A 13,369-nucleotide genomic window follows, 5' to 3' on the forward strand; every position below is an offset into this window, starting at 1 on the left:
TGTTAGCCCTGTATTTGGTCATATTTGTAATTTTTCCTTTAGGAATGGGCAGTTTCCTAAATGATTAAAATACTCAGTAGTGAAGCCGCTTTATAAAAAGGGAGAAATGTATAATGCAGAGAATTTTAGACTTATTTCTATGCCCTCAGTGTTTGCTAAAGTTATCGAAAAGGCTGTATATACAAGGATAATTGATCATTTTATATCACACAATTTGCTATCAAATGTACAGATCAGCTTTGGAAGTCACTTAACAACTGAAAATGCTATTACTCTCTTTTCTTTGTGAGGTACTGGATGGGTAAAACAAAAGGTTTTGAACACAAGGCATATTTTTGATTTAACTAAGGCGTTTGATTGTACTGATCACAAAATATTGCTCCATAAGTTGGACCATTATGGAATACAGGAAGTAGCTCACAATTGGTTCACCTCTTACTTTAGCAACAGACAGCAAAAGGTCATTATTCACAATGTTGAGAATGGCTGTGATATGGTGTCTGAGTGGGGTATGGTCAAATGAGATGTGCCCCAGGGCATGATATGCCCTCTAGTATTACGGGTAACTCTAAAATATTTCTGTTTGCTGATGGCACTAGCTTGGTAGTAAAGGATGTTGTGTGCAACACTGGCTCAGTTTCAAATAGTGCAGTTCATGACTTAAATAGAAAATAAACTAACACCAAATCACAGTAAGACTCAGTTTTTACAATTTCTAACACACATTCAACAAAACCTGGCATTTTAATTTTACAGAATGGGCATATGATCAGTGAAACTGAACAGTTCAAATTTCTAGGTGTTCATATAGATAGTAAATTGTCGTGGAAAGCTCATGTTCAGGATCTTGTTCAAAGACTTTATGCTGCCATATTTACTATTTGTACGGTATCTGAAGTGGCTGATAGTTCAACACCAAAATTAGTCTACTTTGCTTATTTTCATTCACTTATGTCATATGTCCCATTCTAAAAGGAGCAGGTCAATAGACACACAAACAAACACAAACATACACACAAAATTCAAGCTTTTGCAACCAACGGCTGCTTCGTCAGGAAAGAGGGAAGGAGAGGGAAAGACGAAAGGATGTGGGTTTTAAGGGAGAGGGTAAGGAGTCATTCCAATCCCGGGAGCGGAAAGACTTACCTTGGGGGGAAAAAAGGACAGGTATACACTCGCTCACACACACATATCCATCCGCACATATACAGACAAAAGCAGACATTTGTAAGGGCAAAGAGTTTGGGCAGAGATGTCAGTTGAGGCGGAAGTACAGAGGCAAAGATGTTGTTGAAAGATAGGTGAGGTATGAGTGGTGGCAAATTGAAATTAGAAATTAGTGGAGATTGAGGCCTGGCGGATAATGAGAAGAGAGGATATACTAAAGGGCAAGTTCCCATCTCCGGAGTTCTGACAGGTTGGTGTTAGTGGGAAGTATCCAGATAACCCGGACGGTGTAACACTGTGCCAAGATGTGCTGGTCGTGCACCAAGGCATGTTTGGCCACAGGGTCATCCTCATTATCAACAAACACTGTCTGCCTGTGTCCATTCATGCAAATGGACAGTTTGTTGCTGGTCATTCCCACATAGAATGCGTCACAGTGTAGGCAGGTCAGTTGGTAAATCATGTGGGTGCTTTCACACGTGGCTCTGCCTTTGATCGTGTACGAGGTGCGGCTAGAAAAAAACCGGACTGATGCTGGAAAAAACATTTATTTACAATTATTTACAATTTCATGTTATTTCCTTCAATGTACTCTCCTCCTCGGTCTCTACACCGCTCCATACGAATTTTCCACTGTTCATAGCAATGCTGCAGATCATTTTCGGTAAGTCCATACATTACTTCCGTCGCTTTTTATTTTACTGCTTCAACAGTCTCAAATCTAGTTCCTTTCAAAGCTGACTTGACTTTAGGGAAAAGAAAAAAGTCACAGGGGGCCAAATCAGGTGAGTAGGGTAGATGATCTAAGATGGGAATGTTGTGTTTTGCCAAAAACGTCTTCACTGACAACGCACTGTGAGGTGGGGCATTGTCTTGGTGAAGGATCCATGACTTTTTTCTCCACAAATTGTTCCGTTTTCTCCGTACTCGCTCACGTAGGGTAGCCAGGATGCTAATGTAGTAATGCTGATTCACTGTTTGTCCCTCTGGTACCCAATCAATGTGCACAATCCCTTTGATGTCAAAAAAAAAACAATCATCATTGCCTTGAATTTCGATTTTGACATTCGTGCTTTTTTTTGTCGTGGAGAACCAGGAGTTTTCCAATGCATCGATTGGCGTTTAGTTTCGGGATCATAAGTAAAAAACCACGATTCATCGCAAGTAATAACATTTTGTAAGAAGGTGGGATCACTTTCAATGTTTTCCAGGATGTCAGAACAAATCATTCTTTGGCGTTCCTTCTGTTCAATTGTGAGACACTTTGGAACCATTTTTGAACACACTTTGTTCATGTTGAAACTTTCATGAAGAATCTGCCTAACACTTTCCTTGTCAACTCCTGTTAACTCAGACACTGCTCTGATTGTTAAACGGCGATCTTGTCGAACAAGTTTACCGATTTTTTTCAATGTTTGCATCAGTTTTTGCTGACAATGGTCTGCCAGTGCGAGTGTCATCACTGGTGTCTTCGCGGCCATCTTTAAATCGTTTAAACCACTCAAACACTTGTGTTCGCGATAAACAATCATCGCCGTACACTTGTTGTAACATTACAAACGTTTCACTTGCAGATTTTCCTAGTTTGAAAAAAAATTTTATGTTAACACGCTGTTCTTTCTGTACACTCAACATTTTCTGACGCACAGACAAAACGTCAACTACTTAAAACAGACGCCATGGGCAGACTGAGTGCAGGAGGCAGATGAAACTCGAGCAGTAGGCGGAGCGAGAGTCACGTGACAGGCCATGCGACTTTCAGCCTTATTGCATTCGTTTCACCAGTACTAGTCCGGTTTTTTTCTAGCCACACCTCGTACACCTTCCGGGTTACAGGACTGGAGTAGGTGGTGGTGGGAGGGTGCATGGGACAGGTTTTACACTGGGGGCAGTTACAAGGGTAGGAGCCAGAGGGTAGGAAAGGTGGTTTGGGGATTTCATAGGGATGAACTAAGAGGTTATGAAGGTTAGGTGGATGGCGGAAAGACACTCTTGGTGGATTGGGGAGGATTTCATGAAGGATGGATCTCATTTCAGGGCAGGATTTGAGGAAGTCGTATCCCTGCTGGAGAGCCACATTCAGAGTCTGATCCAGTCTCGGAAAGTATCCTGTCACAAGTGGGGCACTTTTGTGGTTCTTCTGTGGGAGGTTCTGGGTTTGAGAGGATGAGGAAGTGGCTCTGGTTATTTGCTTCTGTACCACGCCGAGAGGGTAGTTGCGGGATGCGAAAGCTGTTGTCAGGTTGTTGGTGTAATGGTTCAGGGATTCCGGACTGGAGCAGATTAGTTTGCCACAAAGACCTAGGCTGTAGGGAAGGGACCGTTTGATGTGGAATGGGTGGCAGCTGTCATAATGGAGGTACTGTTGCTTGTTGGTGGGTTTGATGTGGACGGCGTGTGAAGCTGGCCATTGAACAGGTGGAGGTCAACATCAAGGAAAGTGGCATGGGATTTGGAGTAGGACCAGGTGAATCTGATGGAACCACATCCTTTCGTCTTTCCTTCTCCTTCCCTCTTTCCTGACGAAGCAACCGTTGGTTGCGAAAGCTTGAATTTTGTGTGTATGATTGTGTTTGTTTGTGTGTCTATCGACCTGCCAGCACTTTGTTTGGTAAGTCACATCATCTTTGTTTTTTTTATATATATATATATATATATATATATATATATATATATATATATATATATATATATATATATATATATGTCACTCCTTCGATTCTGTTGAGGAGTTCCTTGAAACAGTAAGCTGACTCTTGTTGTATTGTTGTTTGCATTTAGGGTATATATATATATATATATATATATATATATATATATATATATATATATATACCCTAAGGTAAGTCTTTCCACTCCCGGGATTGGAATGACTCCTTACCCTCTCCCTTAAAACCCACTTCCTTTCGTCTTTCCCTCTCCTTCCCTCTTTCCTGATGAGGCAACAGTTTGTTGCGAAAGCTTGAATTTTGTGTGTCTGTCGACCTGCCAGCACTTTCATTTGATAAGTCACATCATCTTTGTTATATATATATATATATATATATATATATATATATATATATATATACAAGATGATGTGACTTACCAAACGAAAGCGCTAGCACGTCGATAGACACACAAACATACACACAAAATTCAAGCTTTCGCAACAAACTGTAGCCTCATCAGGAAAGAGGAAAGGAGAGGGAAAGACGAAAGGATGTGGGTTTTAAGGGAGAGGGTAAGGAGTCATTCCAATCCCGGGAGCGGAAAGACTTACCTTAGGGGGAAAAAAGGACAGGTGTACACTCGCACACACACACATATCCATCCACACATATACAGACACCTGCTTGTGTCTGTATATGTGTGGATGGATGTGTGTGTGTGTGTGTGTGTGTGTGTGTGTGTGTGTGTGTGTGCGCGCGCGCGCGCGCGCGCGCGCGTGTATACCCGTCCTTTTTTCCCCCTAAGGTAAGTCTTTCCGCTCCCGGGGGTTGGAATGACTCCTTACCCTCTCCCTTAAAACCCACATCATTTCGTCTCTCCCTCTCCTTCCCTCTTTCCTGATGAGGCAACAGTTTGTTGCGAAAGCTTGAATTTTGTGTGTATGTTTGTGTGTCTATCAACGTGCCAGCGCTTTCGTTTGGTAAGTCACATCATCTTGGTTTTTAGATATATTTTTCCCATGTGGAATGTTTCCCTCTATTAATATGTATATATATATATTACTGTCATTTCTTGTTAACAATATTAGCTTATTCCCAAGAATAAGCAGCTTTCACTCAGTTAATACTCGGCAGAACTGAAACCAGCATTTGGATCGGGCTTCCGTAACTCTTGTGCAGAAAAGTGTGCAGTATACTGCTGCATCCATTTTCAATAAGCTACCATTCGAATTAAAAAATCTTAGCAGTAATCCACGCGCTTTCAAATCAAAACTGAAGAGTTTCCTCATGGGTCACTACTCCTATTCTGTCGAGGAGTTCCTTGAAACAGTAAGCTGACTCTTGTTGTATTGTTGTTTGCATTTACTTAACCTTATGGATTGACTTTTTTCTGGTTCATAAACATTTTATTTTTATCTGTTATTACCTTTATGTTGTAATTTCAGGTACTGACACATTCCATGACCTTGGAGATTTGGTCCTAAATTTGGTCCATTGGAACTTGACATGGAAATAAATGAATAGTCATGATATGCAAAAACTGGTGTTGCAATCATTCTCATGAAATTTCAATCACCAACTTTTTCCTCCAAATGTGAAAATATTTTGTTGGTGCACCTGCATAGGGGGAAATAATCATCATAATAAAATAAGAGAAATCACAGCTCACATGAAAAATTTAAGTCCTTCCCTGCATGTGCTGTTCGAGAGTGGAACTGCAGAGAAATAGCTAGAAGGTGATTCAATGAACCCTCTGCCAGGCACTTAACTGTAAATTGCAAAGTAGTCTTGTAGATATAAACTACATCTGTCACAATTTTATTCCCTCTGGAACATCACAAAATGTTGCTGTAACTACCTGATGATACTGACAACACGTTAATCCAGTCATTCTATCAATTTCTGAGGCACGAACTGGAGCATGTTACTTAGCCGAAGCTGTGCCTCACTATTTTGGTCACTACTGCGATTTCCACAACACTCTCAACATTACTGGTTGTAACATTTGTTCTTCTTGCATACTGTCTATGTAAGCAACGACATTTTCAGTGTCTCGGTGCAATATCTCCCACAGAGCATATATCTCCTCTGCAAGCATATGAAAACTGTAATGAGCCTTATGTTTATAATACTTGCATGTCTTGTAACATTATGCTGGTATTCGTGCTAACCTACGGTGTCTCAAATATCTAAGATTGTCGTCTTATTTAAGTGAGCTGTTACAGAACATCCCTTGTAATTTTGTAGATGTAATTGTAAGACTCTCATAGATGATTTAAATTTAAATTGGAATGAAAATCATAGCACCCAGCCAGACAAAAAAGGAGGCTCGTAGTTCGTATTGCATGAAAAGAACATAATGACCATTCTGTTAATCAAGTTTAATAAAACACTTATAAGTCATGACATTACACCAATTTACACCAGAGTCACTTTATGTAAAAGATCATACAATACATAATGTCTTAAAAAATTTTACGTGCTATGGATATGATGTGAAATTGGAGCAGGCACAAGCAAAAATATTTGGCAATGTGTGCAACTGAAGAACTACTATGTTAGCTCAAGGCCGATCTCAAACCTCTGGTTTCCAGGAATATTTTCAACTTTATTTCTCAATTTGTGTCTAATGAAATAGAAATAATACAACACAGGCATTGGTGGAAAAAAATCACTCAACTCACCAGCATGTGTTGTGAACTTAACAAATACATCATTTCCTGATAGAGTTTAACATTCTGAATAGGGGGATAAATTATAACTTCCCAACAAAGATAAGTGATTAGGTGTCCAAAAAATTTATTGGCAAAGAGAAAAGTGAATGTGAAACTGCAAAGGCACCTAAATTTGTACAAGCCAGTATGGTGGTTACCGTGTGAAAGTATTTGTGTGCCAAAATAATGTCACTGTAACTAGAGTAATATGTCAGTGTTAATTAATGATGATGAACACACTGCTAAAGTAAAAATAAAAAATTTGAAGAAAATGATTTTGTAGAAGTAAAGAAATGTGCTCTACAGACTTTTGCCAATGAAATTAGAATGACCATTAACAACTCGAAAGTACTGCTAAACTCAAACTGGAGAGAAGAAAGTCCATTAATGATCAACCCTAAAATGCCTTTCTTAAAAGCACAGATCAAGCTGCACAAAGATAATGCCCATATTCGTCCCACTATTGGTGCGTGGAAGAGCCCAAACTATCACGTAACCAGGTTGTGCCAACCAAAGATTAAAGAACTTTACACATTTCACAAACCATATAGTTTAAAAAATAGTTAGGAAATGATTCAGGCCATAAAAGATATTGTTTTACCAGAAAATGTACATTACTTACTTCTGACATAAATAGCCTATACACAAATGTATCCATTGAGGATTGTGTTTCAAATTTGTCTGCATTTGAGCTTACAAAATTAACACTACCTTTTAACTATTTCTCTTTCACTCAAAAAAACATACTGTTAAAACAAGGGATTGACAATAGATTCAAGTCTCTCAGATATACTCTCAAAGATTTTCATGAACAATTTAGAAGGCAAATTTCTCCAAACCAATAGTGAACTGTGCAAGAAAATCTTTTTATACAGGAGACATGTAGTCAACATTTTAAAATTCTTCAGTGGTAGTGTAGAATGAATTGCAGAGATGGATGTTCCTTTAAATTCCTTGTGTGCTAAAGAACGTTTATGAAAGAACTGGAACAAAACAGTTCACTCAATTTTCTTGACCTAATGGTCTAGGTTCGAACCTTGTACCCAACATCTTTTGCAATTCAATCACCTCTGACATAATTATTCCAGCAGATTCATTTTATCCGTGATCACAGCATGCTAAGTTTCAATTAGATCAGGAAGATAAGAATAGAGAAATTGGCATCATTATTCAGATATGCAAGGCGAATGGCTACAGGGAAAGTGATAATAGAAAGATTGGTGAAAAAGTGTTTAGGAAAATAGAAAATAAAAATCCTTTGTAGATTTAATACTAATAAAATATCTCTGACATATTATGGTTCGTTACCTGAAAAAGTTACAAATGATTTCAGAAAACAGAACATACAGGCAGGTTTCTAGACAATAAAAAGTTAGGGCAATTTCTACACCTCAGTTTGGAACACCCTAAATTAATTAACTGTAATGCAGGAGTACATACAATTACATACAGTTCATGCAGCTGCTACTACATTTTGCAGACAAACAGAGAAATTGGAAAACAGTTTAGGGAACATGGCTACATAAGCAATGGCCCCTGGGAGCACATCTACAACAGCATAACCATAAGCTAATAGAAATGGAAAAATAACTTACTGTATTGCACACTGAGAATAAGAGTAATAATTTAGATACATTAGAAGAGTTAGAAATTTACAATGACAAACATTAAACTCTTGCTAGTGTGATGAATGAACACCCAAAAAATACCTGGGACTGATTTTTTGGAATATCTGATGGATTGCTTCTCAGTCAAAATGAATAAGATGCTTACTTTCCTGAATTACTTTGGAAACATATGGTTTAATTCTCAATCAAAATGAATAAGATGCTTACTTTACTGAGTCGCCTCAGGAACATACGATTTAATTCAATCTCTTTTTAAAGTTTCTTGTTCTTAGAGCCAAAATATCTTCATGAAATAATAAATCTATTACAGTGACCTGATGTGAGCAACATATTGCGCTTTGTAAAGTAAGTGATCCACATTTTATGTATGAACTTAATATGTGCTATGGTCTTATCTTAAAACACATATTTGTATATTAGACAAATAAGTTATTGCAGGATGTGTAGGCATTTTTATACAGGATTTCTTCAACTTTTACTTTTACACTTATTTATAATGAATACAAACAATTTTATCCTGCAATGTTGTTCAGTATATTCCTTGTAAAAAAATTGACAGTGATCTAGATTGTGGACCACTGAATAATGTCAGGTTTTGAATCATGTATACTAAGTTGTTTAATTAACCAGTACTTTCCACATAAGCCATGGAAAGAGGTGGCACTCTGCAGACATACTGGGGTCCCAATGCCCTTTAACAGGTGCCATGTCTTCTCCTGCAGTGCAGACTGTTTGGCTTGACACTACAGTTCTAGCCTTATGCCTGTAGGTTATTTGTTGGCATTAAGTTTTTAATTGACAAAGCTTAAGATTCAATTGATGAAACATGACTGGTATGTCAAAGTTGTGTTGTACATATGTACTCTATGGTATGTATCAGGATATGATGGGACAATCCACAAACACACCATGACAAGAAACAACAAAGAAATTCACAAAAACCAAGCGAATATTTTTGAGTAACCTTACAGCATTTTAAAGCTTATTAGATACTTACTGACTTAAATAGTTTTAAACATAATAGGTAATAGTGTGCTGCGACCTGCCAGTTGACTTCATTATTCAATTTCAACTTTCTTAACCAAATATTAATTATAAAATTGGCATAGCTCATTAAACAGAACCTGACATACCAATTTAACCACTTATCATTCTGTCAGCTGCCTAAGCATGTGGTTAGAAATCACGTGTAATTCCAACACTGATGAAACCAGGGAGTTCTTTATCCCCTCTTGAAATTATGAAGCTGCATTTAATATTTTATTTAAAGAGAACAGGAAAGTTCATTTTGTCAGTGGTTTTTGTAGTACACAGGTATTTTGCTATAACTGTAAGAGCTGGTGAATTGAAAAATTTCTAATTTACATCATAATAGCATAATCAATACAGAATGTATGAACCTATAATTCTCTATTTTGGCCCCATGGTGAACTGTCCATCCATATTGCACTCAAAGGATGTCCCCTTGTTCTTGTTGTTCAAGTTTCAAACATTAATGTTATCCTGTAAGCAGCTCCACTCAATCAAGCATCACCAGGCCTTTACACCATCACTTTGGCACTATATGAGGCACTCTCACTGCATTGCTTCAGAACAATGCAAGGCCAGAGCAACCACATGTTTTGTAATACATACCTATTTTGATATATGGTGTCTATTCTTTTGGACATATTCAAAAGAACACAAACCTTATGTGATTTACTGGCCATACAACCATGACGACCAAAGATCCACTCTTCTCTTTTTGCTCTACTCTTCTGTAACTGGAGCTGCCTTAGCTCTTATTATAACTACACATACACATCATCATCACTACCTCTAAACTTCTATTAACGCACACACATAACATTTTGAGAAAAAATTTAAAAAGTCTGAATATAATACTAGATAAAGTGGGTACAGTACACTTAAACAGGAAAAACAAAATTTCTTAAGTAAAACCATAGTTGAAATCAGAACAAATACTGTATAAATATTCAACCTTGTAGAGCGCCAACAATTTCTGGATGGTTTCGTACCAACGCCTGGAAACTTTGTAAGCAACCACGAAAGTGTGTCACATTCCAGCCACAGTCCCACAATATTGCTTTAAGGCCCAAAGATTTTCTTAATGTATCCTGTAGTCTTACAATTTCTGTTCTTACAGGCTTTCTAGCAGCCAGCTTCTCTCGAGCCACAGTTACATTTTCCTCCAGCCAGGACCTACAAAAATTTAAAAATTTGTACATTTTGTACACTGACAAGGAGAAGGGACAGGATGATAGGACATCAGTTAACACATCGAGGAATTACTTCCATGATACTAGAGGGAGCTGTAGAGGGCAAAATCTGTAGAGGAATACAGAGACTGGAATACATCCAGCATATAATTGGGGATGTAGATTGCATGTGTTATTCTGAGATGGAGAGGTTGGCACAGAAGAGGAATTCGTGGCGGGTCACATCACACCAGTCAAAAGACTGATGACCCGATGTATATTTTCTGAGTCATCAGTCTTCTGAGTAGTGTGATGTGACCTGCCACGAAATCCTCTCCTGTAGCAACCTCTTCATCTCAGAATAACACATGCAATCTAAATCCTCAATTATTTGCTGGATGTGTTCCAATCTCTGTCTTCCTCTACAGTTTTTGCCTCTACACTGTGTAACACACAGGCATTTAACTCACAACTGATAACAAGTCACTGCAAGCTGAAAATATTTACAGCAAAATCATAAACCATAACAGGCAGCAATTCATATTATACTGAAAGCACTATTAAGTTTGTCTGTAATTACAAATGAGCAAAACTATCTTAGCTTGCTCTGAAGGACTGAAGCAACCATTATGTAATTTATTAACTAAACACACCATCTTCCAGAAAGCTGTATGACTTAACATACACATGAATAAAATAATGAGACCTTAAACACAAAATCAGCACTTAGCAGTACAAGTGCAGGAAACTGCTGTCTGCAGTTTGTAGACCATGTGGATTACTGAGATCTGTTACTTACTTTATTATTAAGAGAAAGTTCAAATTTCCAAAACAGTAAAGTGATTAGGTCAGACACAGTAAGGTTGCGGATGTAAACAGATGGCTGTACTCTTAGCACTCACATTCTCTAAAGTCAGGGACCAACAAAATGTAATCAATTAATGTTGAAACCTGTTTTTGTGAGTTTACAATACACTCTAAATGGAGCAATGGAAAATAGGAAATGGAGAAATTTTCTATGAATATAAAAATAATGCATCTCATTCACACCATGTTTAAAAAATATTGGAAGAATTCTTCATGATAGAATTTCCTTGATGTCAGAAGAAATTCTAAGTGTGGGGGAAATTTTTGTAACCATACCAAACATTTCTTCTGTGTAAATATTGTATTACAAGTAAGACTGACAAACCATGCTACTAAGAGTTTAATGCAGACCTGATTTCATTTATACATACTCTTCAAGAAAAATAGGAATAGTCTGAGAGAAGTGGCTTCTGGTGCACAAATAAGGCCAAATTGGAAACGTTATTTAGGACCAAGGGGGTTGAGCAATGCTTTTCATCATGAGTTCAAGTAAACTCAACTGCATTACGGGATTACTAATCAAAGAGCAGTAGCAATGCTACAAGAGGAACATCATGCATCATGGAGAAAATTAATGTTGAACTCCTGAGAGCATACAATGGGAGAAGAGATGGGCAATGTATTACTCCTGAGAAACCTCACTGCATGACCACAATCAGAAAATGAGGGATATTAGAGCATATGTGGAGGTGTACGACTAGCATCATTCCCACACTCCATTTGCAAATGGGACAGAAAGGTGGGAAAATGGCAATGGTACCATAATTATGCTCCATTTGCAGAGTTTAGATGTAGATGTAGATTTTTAGGTCACAGTTTTGGTTGATCTGCTCTCTAAGATCTTCAGAAATACTAGATAATACAGCAAATATTGTACTACTTGTCAGTAATATAAGGTGTAGCTAAATAATTACACGAGAAAATAAAAATTGAGAGTAAAATTAGACAAGTGATGGTACTGTTGATACTGGCATTCATACCCATGATACTAATGTCTTTATATGCATAAAGTAATATACCAGAATTTAAAATATAGCTTTTCCCTAAAGAGCAGAGAAGTCACTGAACACAGTAACAATCTCTTCTGTTCTCCTTAATAACACAACCATACAGCATTTCTCTTATTCTGAAGGCAGCTGAATCTCCACAGAGTCACTCATTTGCCCACTATTTTGGAACAACTCTTTTCACTCATCAGAAGTCAGCCTGGACAGAACACTGTACAATGGAAGCCTAACTGGCCCTGTGAATGTTTGTTATACAGCATCCAACTCATCTTGCTGAGCACCCATCTCTATAGCTTACTTTCAGACACTGTCCTGTCCAGTACATGAAACTATATTGGGAGGTCACAAATGAAGTGAAAATCATTGAGCACTCAACACTGTGTAGAATAGAGTCATTGAGGGTGAACAGTGTATAGATGGATTGAAAGCTCAGCATTAACACGAACTTTTTCCAATGCTTAAGTGCATGCTCTGCTGAGTTCATTACATATCACTTTGCTGATAATAAGGTCAGCTCCTGGAGCAGCTGGTACCTGAGTCCCCAGAAGAAACTGTACGCACCAAATTTCTACGTAAGATGTATGTTTGGGGGTTTGTAATGAGTTCAGTGACAGCTAATTGATCTAAACATTCATACAGTTGCTTGTGAAGGTCATGGTTATCCTATAATGCACATGAATTGATACATGACTGACTGTATAGTTGTGCTGTGTGGGAAAGGATATAACCTTTTAGCACTATGGCACCAGTGCCAAATATATTCCTCCACATGAAATCTGAATTCACTGACATTCTACAGTAGTACCAAATCAATCTTACAGCTGAACTTTCCTCTTTCTTCTTCAGTCTTTTTTACCATGGTGAGGTCTTTGGAGCAGAAGAGGAGGGGAATGGGGGAAGTACTTAAGAGACTTGTTAATTCCCTGAGGAACTGATGGTAAGTCTCCCCCGACCCAGGGTTCTGGGTGACTTTTCCAAACTCTACTCCTTTTCCTAAACTCACCAGCCCTTTTCCTTCACCCCTCTACCTTCTTCTTCAACCCTTCTGCTGTAAGGAGTCACTGGCTCTGAAAGCTTGCAAGCTGTAATATCTTTCTTGTGTGTGTTCTCCTGCTGCCTCTTGGTGAGTAGATTTTT

At 38.1% G+C, this 13,369-nt stretch overlaps 1 protein-coding gene across 2 annotated transcripts in view; it reads right to left on the bottom strand.

The window, feature by feature from the left end:
- LOC124777296 (T-cell activation inhibitor, mitochondrial-like) overlaps positions 1-13,369 on the bottom strand; it is a 344,729-nt gene that overhangs the window by 184,439 nt on the left and 146,921 nt on the right. For both annotated transcript variants that reach the window (XM_047252648.1, XM_047252647.1), the window contains one exon: positions 10,142-10,362. In XM_047252648.1, coding sequence (XP_047108604.1) covers positions 10,142-10,362 — 221 coding nt within the window. The remainder of the gene's footprint in view (positions 1-10,141; positions 10,363-13,369) is intronic.

This window comes from Schistocerca piceifrons, chromosome 2 (genome assembly GCF_021461385.2).
Source record: "Schistocerca piceifrons isolate TAMUIC-IGC-003096 chromosome 2, iqSchPice1.1, whole genome shotgun sequence".
Classification (NCBI taxonomy): Eukaryota; Metazoa; Arthropoda; class Insecta; order Orthoptera; family Acrididae; genus Schistocerca; species Schistocerca piceifrons.